We start from the raw sequence: 19,129 nt of genomic DNA on the forward strand, positions 1-19,129 counted from the left end.
ATGATGGGATGTAATTTAAAGGATGCAGTTAGAGCAGTATATAGACTGTATATAATAACATATAATAACATTTAACAATAATAATAGATAATATATATTAGTGCTGTCAAATCAGTTAATCACATCTAACATAAAAGTTTGTGTTTATGTAATATGTGTTTGTGTATATATATATATATATATATATATATATATATATATATATATATATATATATATATAAATATATATATATATATATATATATATTTATATATTATATACAGTATGTGTGTGTATATATGTATATATATATATATATATATATATATAAATCTCTCTCTCTCTCTCTCTCTCTCTCTATATATATATATATATATATATATATATATTTTATATATATATATATGTGTGTGTGTGTACACACACATATATTATAAAAACATAAACGTTTATATTAGATGCGATGAATCAATTAATCGATTTGACAGCACTAATGCAAGTTGGAATGAAATTGAAAAATGTAATAAAAAATTAAAATAGTTGTATTAAAATGTGTATTAGCCTATTATTTAAAAGAAACATATTAAAGGAGGCTACTGTACGTAATAATGTGTGATCGTCCTGTCCTGTATACTCTTTTTGAAACAGTAGCTCTCCTTTATTTAGAGCGTTTAGAAATGAAATTGTTATGGTTTAACATGTCAAGAGTGTACTGATACCAACATGGTCACACCCAAAAACTGAATGACGTGGCACTGAATGGTGTGATTGTTGAGGCTTGCAAAACGATGTAATTGATGATACCTGGAACCTATGCTGTGTGATTAGAACAGAACCGAATGTGCCTGGGTGGGCATGTTAATCGCACTTTGTGGCTAGAACGGACCACTGTCATGGTGTCGTCGCCAGTGTATGTCCTGAGAGAGATGAACGAGGGAGGGCGGACTCTGCCCGCTCCTTCCAGTCAATGCAGAGGCCAGAGTAGCTGTTGCCATAGTAACACATTGATTATTTAACAATTTGGATGAAGCGCTTGCCCTGGTGCTTGCCTTGATTCAGTGAGAGCCTTTGTCGGATTGCGGTCCCAAGGGTCTCTGGCCAAGTCCAATTAGGAAAGCCTGACAGGGGCAATTGCGTAGCGAGCTAATGCAAATTCACTCCTCTAATGAGCAAACTGAAGCTACAGCAACAGTTACAATAAATGAGCTGCCTATCCAGAGTATTGACTCGAGATACAGAGACATGTTTATTCATTGATTTTCCTAGGTTGCAACAGATGGAGACAGTTCTGGCAGATGAGCCATCAGTGGACACACGTGGAGATATTACAATTTGACAGCAGTTCTGTAGTTGTTACAGAGGTTTGTTAAGAAAAAGACAAGAAGCTTAAAGACAGAGTTTGAAAAAGTAGATGAAAGTCAAATTGTGTTTGCAGTACTTGGAACGGATGTTCAGACGCGATGTGCTTGCTCGATTACGCGTGCGTGCGTGCGTGTTGCAGCTGGAGATAACTGAGCAGTGACAGCTGGCTGATAAAAAACAGCCTTTAATGATTAGACATTGAATTAAAAGGAAATTAAGGGATTTATTGTAACATAATCCAGATTTGTCTAATCCCTCTCGTACCCTTTAGACTTTCCCTTCTGCCACATCTGGACACCCTCCAGCCTTGTGCTGTTTGTAACTCTTTCTTGTTACTGTTTCTCTATTCTCACCTCTCTCGAGCCAGTCTTATGTGATTGCAGAAGAGTTTAGAGGTCTTGTAAGCATCTGGAATCTTGTCAGGATTCTTGTCCAGGTGAATCATCAAATTCTGTCATGATTTACTCACCCTCATGTCGTTCTAAACTGTCTTTCTTCTGTGAAACACAAAATAAGATATTTGGAGAATGATGTTTTGCAAACCATTGACATTTTATGGACAAAAAAAAGAAAGTCAATAAAATGGCAATAATTTTGAGGGACACAATTTTCATTTTAAACCGATTTCAAACCGCATTTTTGAGACTGTCTTTGGTTTAATGCAGAAAATACTCAGCAATGGTGTTGACTTATGAATTTGCACATGGTTTGTCTTAAAACATATTAAAACACCACATAGACATATAAACAACATTAAAAGCTGGATTTTCACCACAGGTGGACTTTAAAAGACTCTTTTAAGTGACTAAGTGGCTTCAAATGAGGTTTGCAACGCATTTTATTTCTGTAATCAGACATTTCAAAGTGAACCATATATTCAATGAGAGACATTTAGGGCGGGACTTGATTTTATCCATCTGTAATTGATTGGATTATGAAAAGTAGGAATTATGTACTAGAATTGGGAGGGACAGGGTTAAAAAAGGGATTTGTCTACATTTACATTTACATTTAAAAAAATAATAATAATGACAGTTTGGCATAGCACTGATAAATCATTCACAAAAAGAACACAAATAAGCATTAAAGGAAGTAAATATTATCAATTTTGATTTCATCAACTTTACATCATTAATAATTTGACAGAAATAAACTTTAGGTTAGCCTCCATGTTTAATGTTCGTAATGATCATATCCTTAAAGGGATATTTCAGGAAATGAAAATGATTTACTCACCCTTATGTTGTTCCAAACCTGTATGACTTTCTTCTGTGGACTATAAACAAGAAATTTTGAAGAATGTCAAAAACATAGACAAAAAATCCAATAAAATCCATTAATGATGGAACCCCTAAAATATTCTATATATGAAGCACCTGACTGAAACCTTTAAGGTTTTGTAAAGAACCTTTTCTTCTAAGAGTGTGAGTAAATGATGACAGAAGTTTCTTTTTGAACTTTGAGGTGAATGTAAGCTGTATGATTAGCTGTGGCTAGCCTCCGCCAGCTGTGGCACCACTTGCTCACCTGCCCCTGTCACAGCGATTTGACTGGCTCAGATGAATCTTCAGACCCGCTCTGCACAGAGCATTAAGATACTGTCACTACTGCTGCTCCATCATTTAAAAAACTGAAAAACCTTGGTATATACAGCGGGCTGGATGTTGTTTTGAATATCTCACTGCATAACAATGGGCAGCTGCAGTTGTGTAGGGTGGAAAAAAGATTAGAGGCTAGAAACCAAAAATCTGTATGACTTTATCCCAGAAAGCCCAGGGCTGGTGACGCCCCTATGTGACTCCACCATCTCACCTCTCCGTCATCCCTCTGCTTTTTAATCTGGGATAGAGAGTATGAGCAGTGATGGTATAAGCCTCTCTTCAGGACATGGACACTTCAGGTCACATATCGCTGTCATATAGCTCAGTGATACCGCTGCACATTCATCCACCGGCTCCTCCAAAGACAGCGGCAGCGTTCCGGATTACTGCATCTGAGATTATCATCCTCCTTTATCTCGTTTGCTTATGTTGCATGATAGAAACATTGCGATTACTGCCCATATCCCCTAGACCACGACAGTGGCTTTTGCTGATGGGTTTAAGGGCCCGATAGCGTAGGGGCTCTGTTGTGTTATTACAGCAACACATTTCATGCTTAATGGCATCTGGAGACTTAATAGTATTGTATGGCTGTACATTCACCTATTTCCTTGCATCACATTCTCTGTGCTGGAACGTCTCAGTGGATGAGAGAAGAAGGCGGCACTGATTTTAAATAAACACTTCGGCCTTTAACTTAAGCAAATCTGTCCTCGAACGTGCCAGTGTGCAGCTGCGTATGAGTATAATTCATTATCCAAGATGTTCTTACATGGTATACAGACACTTTATGCAGACATTGTGCACTTATGTTATGCTCTTTTGCAACTATACAAGGGGGCGTTGCACTTGTCAGAAGCCTTTTCACAAACAAATCAAAATTATGTTTGACTGAAAACACAATGCTGAAGATAAAATGTGTTAGTTCCTTTTATTATTGTAATTTTGCTCCCGGTTTATGTCTATTTTTGTCAAAGGGCTCTAACGTCTTTTCATGCCTGTTTTTTTTTTAAACTGTTGACTCAACCAGCAATTGCAAATAGTGAGAAACCTGGGCTTTTATACGGTGTGGTGTGAGGTAGACTTTGAATGAGTAGATGATAACGATAGAAAAGATGTTTAAAGTGTGAACTTTCTATTTCATTACCCCGCATACCTTGATGTTTTGCATTCATCTGAGAATGGACAATAACCGGCACCTATCAGATAAACCTATAGATTACACTACCATTCAACAAAAAAAAAAATTGGAAATAAATGAATACTTTTAATGAACAAGGATGCATTCAGTTGAAGGGACAGTAAAGACATTTATAATGTTACAAAGTAATTATATTTTAAATAAATCTTATTCTTCTATTGATCGAAGTATCCTGAAATAAAATTAATTCCGGTTTCCTCAAAACTGTTTTCAGCATTGATAATGATAAGAAATGTATCTTGAGCAGCAAATCAGCATATTAGAATGATTTCTGAAGGATCATGTGACACTCAAGACTGGAGTAATGATGCTGAAATTTCAGCTTTGTCATCACAAGAATAAATTACATTTTGAAATATAATCAAATAGATATTTATACAACTTGAATAGTTATTTTAAACTGTAATATTTCACAATATTATTGTTTTTACTGTATTTTTGATAACATAAATGCTGTCTTGGTGAACGAGGCTTTCATAAACATTTAAAAATCTTCCCAAAACCCCAAACTTTTGAATGGTAGTGTACAGTACCTCACAAGACTGAATCGATCAGTTGAAAAATAGTTCACTCAGAAATGAAAATTACGTCATCATTTTATATTCCAAACCTGTATGACCTTCTGTGGAACACAGAAACATTTATTTTGAAGAATTTTCCTGTTGTTTTTGTTTACGTGGTAAAGCAACATGTCAGTGGGTTGGTTTGAAACATAATTTCCTTCAAATGGATAAAGCATTAATTGTTCTGTTTAAGATGACACTCCCCTTCTAAAAGCCATTCACTCTGACAGAGTACATAGTGTTTCGTGTACAGTAAGTACAAAGTGTATTGTACATAATTTGGGATGCAACTAGGATCAGTCAGCACGTAGGTCACTCAATATGTAAATCATAATGAGATTACTCGCATCCAGATTTCCAATTGTTTTTACACAAAATGGCGTCTGATGCTTTTGCACACAAATAAGCGAATCAAGAGCAGAAGTCTTGTAATATTGCATATGCTCACCGATGCGGATTCTTCTAGAGAGCAAACTTTAAGAGCAGGTCTTTACTCAGTGTGCAGATGTCTAGATAGAGCTGATATGCTGCGCTAACCTCTCACACTGGAGAGCTAGCTGTACCTGAGTGCCATCTGCATCTGTGAGGACCTGTCACGAGGATGGAAGTGTCAGGTGAAAATAGAGATGGTGACGTAGGAAACGCTTTTAGAATATGTTCTTGTAACTCAAATGGTCTTTTCAGGTCTTTACTGCCTAAGAGAGGCACAGAAATTATTCAGGGTCTGCAACTGAAACGCAATCAGCCACAGCTGCTGTGACAGCCAGAGGGAATGTGAGGGGGGTGAATATCTGTGCAATATAGCTGAATGTTATATAAAGCTTTCTGCAGTAGTTCTACCCAGTAAATTTAGCAGTCAAAAGTGATCTTAAAAATGTGTTACAAGTGATATTAAAAATGTGTTTCACTACTCTACATATATGTGGATTATTATGCCAAGGCTACTAAGAGAGGTAAATTGCAGAAGTACTGCAAAGTCTTCCAGTAATAAATATCAAAACATCCTTAAAGCAATCTAAATTTGTTCAGGATCAAAATTGTGTGTGATAAAACAATGAGGTCTTATTTTAGTATTATTTATATACTATTATAGTATTTATTAATATATTGAATTAGCTTTTATTTTTATATTTAATTATTTATTTATTTTTATAATTTTGTGTGCTTTGTCAATTTTATTTCAGTTTTAGTAATTGTAGCACTTCAACTTAACCTTAATTATTTCAGTTAGATGACAGGACAAGTTTAAGTTTTTCATCTAATATTATTTTTTTTATTTTATTTCTTCTCAATTTCAATTTCCAGAAACCATTTCAGTAACACTTTGTTTAAAGCTTCTATTTATAATGCATTATAAAAGTATTTTTAATGCATTAATTATGCCATGAAATGCACCTTAAAAAGCATTGTATGATCTCATGAATAATTGTAACAGTTTCAATATAATACACCCTTAGAAAATATAATGCATTAAAACACTACAAACTACCAATTTCAGATGTAACGGAGTCTGTGTATATTGTAATGCATATTAACTTTGGTTACAATTATTTATGAAAAGATATAATGCATTATAATGTACATTATGTACATCCCTTTATAATGCAGTATACATAAAAGCTACATAATGTAAAGTGTTACCACAATTTCTAATAGTTTTTGTTTGAGTTTTAGTCAACAACAACAACACTGAAAAGAACATAATCTCAAATTAAGTTTATTTATGGTAGAAACATGAAAAAAAAGTTAAAATAAAGGTATATTCTATTATATTGCACAATTTTGTTTCTTGATAAAGTTTAACTCATTTTAAGAATGTTTATATTTTTACTGGAAAACAAGATAAACACTGATTAGTTGACAATGTGTATGGCTTGATTACAAGAGTTCTATGGGATTTAGTATCAATTGGAGTGATAATCTAGTGCTTCACTCCTCAAGTACTGAAGGGGGTGGAGAGGTAGTGACCATCTCCTCTACTGGTCAGCCGGCGGCCCTGTCAGCATCACCTCACCATTGATCAATCAGATCAATTCTCACAAACACAACAAGGTTTGCATGTGAAAGGCCACGCATGTCAGTTGGTTCACTGCCTCAGTTCGTTCATGTTTTGTTAAGAGCATGGACTATTCTATGGTACTACCTAAAACTACAGGATGACATGAATTTGTACACTCCCACCTCTTTGTTATAAAGAACTAGTTTACAAATATGTCTGTCACATCCCCCATGTCATTTGGCACATGTGTTATTTGCTTTCTTTTGTGCAACACAAAATGAGAATATATTCTGCAGAATGTTCAAGCTGCTCTTGAGTATATGAATGTAGACAGTGACTGTCAATCTCCCAAAAGCATGAAGCACTTACATTTTCTTTTTCTCTCAAACAACAGACTTGAAATATAGTGTTGGCTTAACATTTTTTGCATCAATTTTTTTGAGTTATGACAACATCGAGTAGAATTAGAGTAACTTAATAATAATATTTTTAAGTTGATTACTCCAACTACTTGAGTTGTAGCCATGGAACCGATTAATCTTACCTATTTCAGTTCAGTTCCACAGCTATCAGCTATCAAGTGTGACTTATTTAACATGTATATTTATTGAGCAAGTAAGATAATTAAAAACTAACAGGTCTTTACTTTCACTATAAAAACAAAAACAAATAAAATAACACTGAATTTCAACATTTATTCTCCTTATACAGTCTTATGCAAAGCATGCTGGGAACTAGAAATCCACTGCCTAATTTCAATATATGTAAATATTTTACACACAATATTAAGTTGATGTAATTATTATGCCAGCAGAACTCAACAAAATAATGTTTGCCACTAAAAAGGAGAAATTAAAACAATAAGTTAGAATTTTAACTTGCAACCATGCATTTATTTAAGTTGTGGTAAAAGGTCACCTGTGCACAAGTCATATGAAGTACTCTCATGGTGTTTTTATGGAACTTTTGACCTTTTTAGAGCTTGACAGCCCCTAGTCTGTCTTTCTTTGCCTCTTTTTTTCTCCTTTTGTGTTACTCTATAAGAAAAAATAATAATTTTGGGTTTGGAAGGATATGATCCCTTTGCAGTCATTTGGAACTCTTTTTATTAGTAGAGCAAAAATAAACATTTTAGAATGTTTGCACATTTTGTATCTAAAATGTAAGACTAAAATGTTACTAAATGTACGCTACCATTCAAAAGTTTGGGGTTGGTAAGATTATTTTGAAGTCTTTTAGGCTCACGTAAGCTGAATTTTCTTGATCAAAAATACATTAAAACCAAAAGTAATATTTTGAAATATTGTTTTAACATATTTTAAAATGTTCAAGACACATTTCTTATTATCAATGTTAAAAACTTCTTAAAAATTCTTTGATGAATAAAATGTTCAAAAGTTCAGCGTTGATTTGAAATAGAAATCTTTTTTAACAACGTAAATGTATTTACTGTCACTTTTGATCAACTTAATGCATCGTTACTGAATAAAAGCATTAATTTCTTCCCCCAAAAAATAAAAAAATCTGACTGACCCCAAACCTTTGAGTGGTAGTGTAATCATATCCATGCTGATATTCATGTGATATTGCTTAAACATGAAAAATGAAACTAGCCGGAGGGGAAAAACACACGCAGTACTGTCTCTCCTCGGCTCGACTGCAGTTCTCTTTCAGCGGCAGACCACAGGCCGTCTGTAATCTTCACACCTCCAGTCCTGTCCTCACTCTTCCCCCTGAAGCGTCACATCATGGCGATGATGTACCATGCTCTATTGAGACCCACTGTTCCCATGGCATGCATTTACTGTCTCCTCATGACTGCGTGTATGTGTGTGTGTGTGCATACGTGTGAGCCGCCATTCTCACACACTGAGGTAATGTGCATCTCTTCATCTCACAGGCAAACCCTCCCCCCATCATTGTGAACGCAGACTCACTGGATGCAGGCCCTTATGTAAGTATCTGCTTCATGCTCTCAGCACCTCCAGTAGCGCCTGCCTGCCTGACTGCCTGCCACGTGGAATTATCCCCCTCAGCCCGGCCAAACCTTTCCTGTTGTACATGAGATAATAACAATAAAAATATGCAGAGATTAAACCACAGCAGATGTGGCTTTAATGCCGAGTGCAATTATTATTTAACCGTTATAATGAGTAGTCTTTGACTGTGTTTATCAGCCCTATGCCTTGTACATGATTCAAACCTCTCATTTTTATTGCGCTGAGTTTATAGCGATTCTGCTTTTTACATAATTAATGATAGTTGTGACCTTCTTGTGTATAATTTGTTAACATTACTTGTCTATGTTAAACAATTTTTCTTTTGTCTATTATAGGTGAACGGGAGTGATGGCATGTATAAATATGAAGAAATCATTCTGGAGAGGGTAAATATCATTCAGCTGTTTTAAACGTCTGTTATTTTAGGGTGTCTTGTAAAACTTGCCAATATTCTCCTCCACCAATGCTACCTATGAGGACCTGGACACTAGATGGCAGTAAATGTTGAGCTACGTAAATGCCTGCAATTGAACTTCAGGCAATTCAATTTATAGCTGTGGTACATTATCAAAACTGATCATCACCTCAGTTTCTGTCAATACTAGAACACAGTATACAGTCAATACTTTAGAAACACAAATAATGATCAATCTATAGATATATTAAATCTTTGTAGATTACCATTAAATCAGTAGGTTTAAATGAGAGTTGAATTAAATGTATTGGTATAAAGGAAAACAGATGATAATGAAACGTATTACAGTATGAACAGCAGTAACTTTAAATGAATGTCCTGTGTAGATCAAAAACTTATTAGGTGTAATGCAAAAGTTACATTATTATTCTCATTATTCTCAAGTCAGTTGAGAATAATACTTGATCATTTGAAAACGCTACATTTTGATTATATTTACGGACTACTAAAAGAGTTTTGAAAATGTACCACTTGTGAAAATACCATGCAATGTATCTGAAGTACAGATGCTGTTCTTATCTACAAAGAATTATCATATGAACTATCATGGTTTTAACATTGCAAAGTCTTTTCATACCTGAAGTTTGTTCAATGCAAATGAATCTAAATCTATCTGCAAAGGCCATTCATTAAACAGCAGTGGATGTTGGATTTGGGTGCATCTCTGAGCTTTCAGCAAAATTGCAGGGCTGTTCTGTAAGTGCCATTTCTGTACGCTGAGGCCTAAATAAACTATGTTAAGATCTCACGTTAAAAGGTCTGTGGGTGTGAACGCTTCTTTAGTTGGAGCTCTCGCAGTGGCTCTGGAGCATGAAAGGCTCACTGGGATGTCTTAGCTCCACTTGCTACTAATTTGCTCCGACCGTCGCTCATTAATTATAGAAAATATTAAAGTGAAATCTTTTCTCAGCTGTCTGCTTTAGGGCCTGTCTTTTGAGATGTGACTGTCAGACAGACCAGTCTGTCTCAGCTTTTTGGCACTGGAATGAAAACAGCAGTGTAAGAGTTGATGAAATATGGAGGGAGAATTGGGCGGAAGCGGATACGATTTTTGGATTCTTAAAATGCGCACCACAAATTCCTATATTTAGCAGCATAAAACTGTCCATGCCTTGCTGGTGTTTACAAAGTATTGAGAGCCAGGTGTCTTCTGAAAAGCAGATGCAAACGTTATCCACAAATCTTTGTGAAACATCTGCATTTCCTCATCTATAATATTCTACTCATGTATGTCATTAATAGGGCAACTCTGGCCTTGGGTTCAGCATTGCTGGAGGTGTGGATAATCCACACATTCCTGATGATCCAGGAATCTTCATCACAAAGATCATCCCAGGAGGTGCCGCTGCCATGGATGGGAGACTAGGGTGAGTGGTCTAGGGTCTCTCAGGGTCTAATACTCATTTTGTGCTACTCTTGCTCTGTTCCAAAACCTAGTGAGCTGCCTGCATAGGCAGTATTTTAAGGCATCATAGGCAGGTTCCCCTTCCATAGGCTGTTCTAAAAGTTAGACATCTTAGTTATGCTGTCTAGTTTGGCCAAATTCTAAGGCAGCATCGCATGTATCCTTTACTGGAAGAGGCAATACGCAAGAAGGTGTCTAATAAAAGTTAATAAAAAATCGATTATTTTGCTAAGCATTTTTATCCTATTAGAGTATTAGCTTAGCAACTAACTAACAGTGTCAGCTTAGCAACATCCACACGATAAGGAATTTTGGGTGAAGAGCGAAATAAGGGTGAAAAACTTTCCCATGCGGATTTTCATGTGAATTAGCTGTGTATAAGTTTGAAAGTGACTTCTGAGGGATATCAGTGTGTATTGATAGTGAACAAGGGACTTTTTTGTGATCGCACCTTACGTTGAGTGTTCCAAATTGGGCAGTTATCATTAGGATGAGAAGGAATCTGGCCAGTTTACTTGGTTTTGGAACAAAGTCTCTCTCTCTCTCTCTCTCTCTCTCTCACTCTCTCTCTCTCTCTCTCTCTCTCTCTCACTCTCTCTCTCTCTCTCTCTCTGTTATTTCTGTGTTGACTTTAAATCTCTTCTTGTGTCTAAGGGTAAATGATTGTGTTCTGCGCGTGAATGATGTGGACGTGTCGGAGGTTGTGCACAGCAAGGCAGTGGAGGCTTTGAAGGAGGCCGGCCCAGTGGTCAGGTTGCTGGTACGCAGAAGACAGGCTCCTCCGGAGACCATTTTGGAGGTCAACCTACTCAAAGGGCCTAAAGGTTAGATGTGCTAAATGTGCACCTAAATACATTTGAGATACACACAATAGAAATGGCTGTTATGCACAATATCACTTTTATAGCAGTTCTGAATTATTTTGAACTTGTGTTAAATTCGTAAACATTGAGGCATTTTATAATAAATATAAAGTTAACATAATTGTGCAAAATGCATCAGTGCACATTTTTCATTTTTTTCTCATTGAATTCCCTGTTTCTCTTGAAATATGCCACATTAAGTGGCAGATTTTGAGTGTCATTTCATGTTGACTTCAACTTCAGAAGATCTGATTTCCTGGTTAAAATGTAACTCCTTCTATTCATTCAAGGTCTTGGCTTCAGTATTGCTGGAGGTATAGGCAACCAGCACATCCCGGGTGACAACAGTATCTACATCACAAAGATCATCGAGGGTGGGGCAGCACAGAAAGATGGACGTCTGCAGACAGGCGATCGCCTACTAGCTGTAAGATTTCACCTGCACTCATGCACCTCTGTTCTTCACTATATGTAGAGCCAACACATAGGCAACCTGGTTTTATGCATTGGAAGTTCATTGCATATCTTTGCAGGACCTTTTTTTCAGTGAATTTCTATATGCTTCAATGACCACAGACACTGTTGCAGGCTATTATGTCGTATTATAGACAATATATATCATGTGTGAAGATTTATGGGCCACTGTGTGATTGATGTTGAAGCTGAGCGCAAACTCAAACAAGGACACATCTGTGATAAAGAGAAACTTACATGGCACACAAGTGCCAGGAACTGAGCAAGCTTTGACATGGTCATAAATGCCATAATTAAAAGGCCATGCATCAATCACGACAGCCATAACTGCAGACATGTAAATACGCCTTTTCTTCACTTTCTTTTTTTGATTCAGTCAGGGAGCTTGATTTCTTGAACAGAGTGCCTAGAGTTGGTCAAATTTTAATTATCTCTGTCAAGTCTGTGATCACCATCTGCACTGTTGCTTTTTGTGTGTGCTAAGTTATAATGTGACAAAGTGACAAAGTAATAACAAAGATATAAGTTATTATAAACTAGATTTGATACTGCATCTGATAATAGTGTGTATCCATACATTTTTTTGGGAGGATGGTGCATTACAAGAATGTAGATGAAAAAATCGGTTGTGAAAGTGACACTTCATCATGCACGGGGTCAGGCAAAATTCAAAATTGATGTATTATCTCCCTTTTATTCAATGAGTTGACATTTATATTGAATTATCTATGTTGTGTGTTTCATGTTACCTATCATCTTGGTATCGGTAACTGAAAAGTTATATGTATTATTAAATACTACATTAGCAGAAGTTGTGACTTTTGCATGTAATTTCAATTAAATTCTGCTTCCTTTCATTCAAATTAGAATTTGGATTCCTGTTTACAGTTAACTACTCTCTGGTCACAAATTTCTCCAAATTTTGTGGCATTTTCAAATTTTTATTTAAATCTTTAAAGCAACTAAGAAAAAGGAATGCCTTTTAACTCTCAAAATAAATCATATTTAAAATTGCCTTTATATTTTTTGGGTAGTTATTATTTTATTTATGTATGCTGCTTGGATTTATTGTGGGTGTGTTTAACAGTAATAATGCATGTTAGTTATTTGAGGTGTAATAAAGAAAAAAAACTTTGACCAATCTGTTGGCGTCTATTGACCAGTGAGTATTTCAGAGAGGCAGTTGTGAGTCCAATTCGCTATATACTCACATTTCAAACAGACTTGACTCCTTCCACTCCCTTAGAACAAATTGGGCACATTTCTATCTGTGAAGCACTTAGTTTTCTGTAGTGTGTAGGTGCCCTAAAGCTTACAAAGGAAAAGCACTACGCTTTTCCAGCTACCCCACCCTCTCGTCCTTCCTTTTGTGACCGGACGGCTGAGAGCTGGAGAATTGAGCACCGTCGTCGATTGTTGGGCCATCCAGCCTCCGCTCCAGTCGCTTCCTTCCTACATCTTCAAATGTGCTGTCGTGAACATTCTGAGTCACGCTTCAGAGACCAGCCGATGTAACATGCGTGTGTGTGTCTGCCTTCGCAGGTGAATAACATCATACTTCAGGATGTACGTCATGAGGAGGCTGTGGCCGCCCTGAAGAATACTTCAGACATGGTCTATCTGAAAGTGGCCAAGCCGGGACCAGTACATCTCAACGACATGTACGCCCCACCAGACTACTCAAGCAGTACGTACCTTCTTTTGCTGATCTCCATCAACCTTATGCCCTTAAAAACATTCCTAAACTGTCTATTAACACATGACTTTTCACACTACATTGATAAACGTGAAAATGACTTTGCTTTTAGGGCAATTCAAACATAACTTACATCCCTATCTGCTTTTATCTGTAACCCTGTAATGAAACCGAATGGTGCAGAGCCTGTGAGTGCTGTGGAGTTTTGTAACAGCACTGTGGTGTAGCAGTGGGCGCTGTTTTCAGACACCCACACACACTGCACTGCTGCTCCCATCAGAACACTGATCCCTCCCTCCCACTGAGAGACGAGGCTTTCACACAATCCACCTGCACAATTGCACACACAGCGGCCAAAATTACTACTTATGACGACTGAATATCTCTTTTTGGCCATGAAACTGTATTTAGCATTTTTATTGAACATATATATATATATATTTTTCAATTGAATAGCAATTACAATGAGATTATTTAGCTGTTTTTTACTTGCATATTGATGTCATATACGAGATGAGCCAGTCTCTCAATAAAAGTCTCTCAACAAAAGTGCAACTATAAAACTGTACCTCAGTCAGTCATTTTTGATGGTGTAATCCAGGAATATTGCACATACAGTGCCTTCCAAAAGGCAAAGTGGGATTATGGACAATATCAGCATGAATCCTTATCCTTATAATTTGCAATTAAAACCAGCAATAATGATTTTCTTTTTGATTAGAAAATAAAAGACACACTACTGTTCAAAAGGTTGAGGTTATTAGTGTTTTTTTAATAGAAATAAATAATACGTTTATTCAGTAAAGACATCAAATTAAAAAGGGACAGTAAAACCATTTACTGTATATTTTGGCAAACTATCTTTATTTCAAATAAATGCTTTTCTTTTGAACTCTCCATACATCAAAGAATCCTGAGAAAAAGTGTATCACACTTTCCAGAAAAATATTAAGCAGCACAACTGTTTTGAACATTGATAATAATAAGAAATGTTTCCTGCGCACCAAATCATCATATTATAATGATTTCTGAAGGATCATGTGACACTGAAGACTGGAGTAATGATGCTGAAAATTCAGCTTTGCCATCACAGGAATAAATTACATTTTAAACTATTTTGAAATTGAAAATGGTTCAATTGTAATAATATTTCACAATATTAATGTTTTACTGTATATTTGATCAAATAAATACAGCTTTGATAATCATAAGAGACTTATTTTAAAAACATTTGAAAAAATCTTACCAACTCCAAAATTTTGAATGGTTGTATATATGCACATCACAATCAGACAATCAGCTGTGATGCCTGATAACTACCGGTAGATTAAATCTGGCCCAGGGCTCATAGTTTATGTTGTCCCTTATCAATAAACCGGTCCTCTGTAGTTACCTGGTGAAATCATCTGCCTTTTTTCCCTTTACTGGTCTCGGCCTCCCTCCAGCCTTTCCCACCATGGTGGACAACCACGTCGGACACAACTCCAGCATGGCCTACATGGGGGGCATGGAGCCTAAACCAGTGTACCAGCCACCCCAGGTCACCCCCTCGAGGTACTCCCCAGTCCCACGGCACATGCTGGGGGAGGAGGACTTCACCAGGTCAGAGTCAAGAATTTAATCACCTATTCACTTGCGGTCACTCACTTCTTCACTCCAGGGTTCCCACGGCCATGAAAAATTTGGAAATATCAGGGAATTTTAACATTTCCACCCCTGGAAAAGTCATACAAATAGAAATTTCTGCAGCTCTAAACTATTTCATCATCTTGAAATTGTGAATGCAATTTTAATAATAAAAATCATGAAAATGTATTGGTCAAAAAGTGTGGGAACCCTGTCACTCACTCAGATGTCACTTTTCAAGAGCACTCATGCACAAATGACAAAAAGCAACACTTGCATGTCCATATAAATATATATTTGATTAGAGGTGTACTTTGTTTTACCACAATCTGTGCTACAGTTCTTCAGCTTTAGTTGTTTAATTTCTTTTTGGCAGTACTGCTCACATTTTATGATGTAACTGGGAAAAGATAGAAAAAAAAAGAAAAAGATTTTAAGTAGGTGTCGAGTGTGGGCTGAAGAACGTCTACGAGGTGTCTAATGCCTCTCTGTGGTGGTTTGTTTGTGAACATTGCTTTAACGCAACATGACTGGTTGAATAAAGTCTCCAACACAATTCCCAACACGCCAAACAAACACTCTGGGTATAAGAAATGCTTCTGGCATGGGGTCAAATGTCTTGAAGTTACGGCCACTGTTGCCTGGACATGAGATGGGTTTTACCTCTCTGAGCATGGACTCCCTGGAGCCTGTGAGTCAGCCCGGGCCCCAGAGCTGACTCGTCCCTCTCTAGCCATCCAGCTGAAGGCATCCTCACTTCTGCATGTGTGTGTTTGTCTCCGTCTGTGTGCATGTGTATGTGTCTTCATACAGTATGTCTCAGTGTCTGCTGTCTCTGTGTGTCTGAAAGCGCCCCGTTTACTGTGTGATTTCTGTACCTCCAATAGGGGCGAGCCCATTTACAGTGCCATCCACAAACCTCATGGGGACACCAGCCCTCCCTCCCCCCATCTGTGCAGCAGGGGGTCTGGGGACGTGGGCTGCAGCCCCGCCCCGCCTGCTCTGTGTCAAAGCCTGGTCCCGTACACCGGCAGGTACTAACCACTGCTTCTCGCTCTGCCTGGCTTAGCATAGCATAGCCTAGTAGTTAACCTAATAACCCCCCCACCGCACGGCCACCACCCTTCCCCCTACCTCAGCTCAACCTGCAGTGTGGCACAGGTAAGGTCTTGAGGTGATATAGCTCCCTGCCTCGAGCCGTTTACTCCTCTGCAGTGTTGAAGAGATGCCATGCTTTTTTAGCTTGTGGTATTAAACTCCTTAAAGGGTTAGTTCACCCAAAAATGAAAATTCTGTCAGTAATTACTCACCCTCATGTTGTTCCAACCCCGTAAGACTTTCGTTCATCTTCGGAACACAAATTAAGATATTTTTGATGAAATCTGAGAGCTGTCTCACTCCTCCATAGGCTTCTATGTTATTGAAACTTGCCGTCCCAGAAAAGTTACTAAAGACAATGTTTAATATAGTCCAAGTGACTACAGTGGCTCAACCATAAGTTTATCAAGCAACAAGAATACTTTTTGTGCGCAAAACCCCCCCAAAATAACGACTTTATTCAACTTTATTATATTGTAGTGTAACAGCGCAGTGCTTCTGTGTTGTATGTCACACGCATCACACACATGACCAGCGTTGGCCAATAGTGAGCCTAGGTGCTGACGTACAACACAGAAGCTCTGCGCTGTTACACTACATAAACTCACCAGAGGCCCACATAGAAGAAAATGAATAGTTGAATAAAGTCGTTATTTTTGTGTGTTTTTTGCGCACAAAAAGTATTCTCGTTGTTTGATAAACTTATGGTTGAGCCACTGTAGTCACTTGGACTATTTTAAACATTGTCTTTAGTAACTTTCTGGGACGGCAAGTTTCAATAACATAGAAGCCTATGGAGGAGTGAGACAGCTCTCAGATTTCATCAAAAATATCTTAATTTGTGTTCCGAAGATGAACGAAAGTCTTACGGGGTTGGAACAACATGAGAGTGAGTAATTACTGACAGAATTTTCATTTTTGGGTGAACTAACCCTTTAAGGCCTGTTCACACCAACAGGAATGTTTGGCACAAAGAAATTGGTCCAATTTTCAAATGTGATTTGTCTGTTCAGACCCGGGCTGAATGAAAATTTACATTCACTCTCTGACTGTCGGTGGCGCTTTTAGAAAGCAGAAATTTTCTGGATACTCCGGGACACAAAGCATTAAGAAACTTTATGTTTCTGATACCCTCGTCATGGAGAAGAAAGTAATTCAGACGGTATTTACTTGTTTTTTGTATTCGCTGTGGTGTTTGTCAAACAATAAGTGCACAGAGATTCTTCCTCAGCTATTCACTGTCACTTAGCAAAATACTGTATGTACGTGAGCGCCACAATGCTAGGACAAAGATCACTTTCCTCTTCTGACATGTCATACTCGCTTTTTTCACGAATATATGACTTGATCTTAAGAAGGACAGATGCAGGTATTTGCACGCGCTCAGTCGATCTCTCTCTCTCTCTAAGAATACATTCTTCAATTTTGTTATCATTATTTACTTATTTAACATTCAATACACATGCATGAAGTGTAAAACAAGAAGGGCATAGCCTTATGAAAAAGGAAAGAACATGAACATTGCAGTTTGCTTGTCAGTATCGCAGTATTATTGTACAATATTGCGATTATCGCGACAACCCTATACCAAGTTGTTGTTTTATGTAAGAGCAGCGGCTCTGGGCATGTGATCAAAAGCGTGAATCCTGACGGTTGGCCAATTTTATTCACAGTGGGATGGAAAAGAAACGTCATTGACAACATGCGAATATTCACACCTCTGATCAGGTGCATTAACAGCCGCTCATTTAAATTAAAATCGCACAGAATTTCGAACCAAATATTTGTCTTGCTGTGAACAGGCCTTTAAGCACCTTTACAGTCAATAGAGTCACAAATGTTTAGCACAGACTGTTTAGGTATAGTTTAGGGGATAGTTTACCCAAAAATGAAATTTCTGTTATCATTTACTCACCTCATGTCATTTCAAAACTGTATGGAACATAAAAAGTCATTTTGAAAGTCTCCATACAAAGACATTAAATGGTGTCCAATGTTATTTGTACCCCAATGATTTTCAAGAATTTTCATTTAATGGAATTGAATCTTGCACAACCTACAGAAAATAGTTAAAGACATTTTTATCAAAACAGTAAAGCTGTTTTCAAAACAGTTAGCCATTAAGTAAATCTACAATAAGGTGATAAATAATGCCACTAGTTATGTTTTGTATGTTGAGTTATCATCCCATACTGATCCTAAAGGAAAGTGCTCAAGTTGCCTACTATTGCCATCTTCTTTTTTTTGTTATTGAAACCTTGAAAATTCTGTACTATATAAAATACACTGAAGAAGCCTGCAGCCTTTAGCTTTGGCGAAAACTAAATGGGGGGTTCAGCACCCTCAACCCTATAACCCCCCCAAACCCCCCAATTCACCCTGCCCATTTTGTACCTATGTTCAATCTCAGATAGAATGTGAGTTTAAACCTAAGCCATCATCCTTTACCAGCCCATATAATGTCCTGGTGTTTTGTGTGCTCTCTGAAGCAGTCTTAGTCTGAGTGATGTACTGTGACTCGCTGTCTGGGATGGGTATAATCTACTTTATGTACCACTATGTGTCAGTGATTGTTGCTTAATTCTCACATACTCACTGTACTGTAGTACAGGCTCTACAGTCGAAGGCTAATTATTCAATTCATTTTCAACAACCCTCACTCTACATATTAACCTTTAGCACATAACTAGTCAACAGATTATCATGACATGATGATACCTTGTGCAGTTTATTGAAGAGTGATAGCTATTTGAAGTTGGACTTACACTGTTCGGCAGATAGAAT

The 19,129-nt window shown here is 37.2% G+C and overlaps 1 protein-coding gene across 12 annotated transcripts in view; it reads left to right on the forward strand.

Moving 5' to 3' along the window:
- The window catches only part of dlg3 (discs, large homolog 3), a 98,737-nt gene that overhangs the window by 46,259 nt on the left and 33,349 nt on the right, over positions 1-19,129 (forward strand). For 4 of the 12 annotated variants that reach the window (XM_084132894.1, XM_084132901.1, XM_084132899.1 and 1 more), the window contains exons 2-9: positions 8,609-8,662; positions 9,044-9,094; positions 10,426-10,550; positions 11,243-11,412; positions 11,742-11,878; positions 13,468-13,612; positions 15,049-15,223; positions 16,135-16,281. In XM_084132894.1, coding sequence (XP_083989020.1) covers positions 8,609-8,662; positions 9,044-9,094; positions 10,426-10,550; positions 11,243-11,412; positions 11,742-11,878; positions 13,468-13,612; positions 15,049-15,223; positions 16,135-16,281 — 1,004 coding nt within the window. The remainder of the gene's footprint in view (positions 1-8,608; positions 8,663-9,043; positions 9,095-10,425; positions 10,551-11,242; positions 11,413-11,741; positions 11,879-13,467; positions 13,613-15,048; positions 15,224-16,134; positions 16,282-19,129) is intronic. The other 8 variants (XM_084132898.1, XM_084132903.1, XM_084132904.1 and 5 more) reach the window with 4 other exon arrangements.

Source organism: Abramis brama (assembly GCF_963993115.1).
Source record: "Abramis brama genome assembly, chromosome: 13".
In the NCBI taxonomy this organism is placed as follows: domain Eukaryota; kingdom Metazoa; phylum Chordata; class Actinopteri; order Cypriniformes; family Leuciscidae; genus Abramis; species Abramis brama.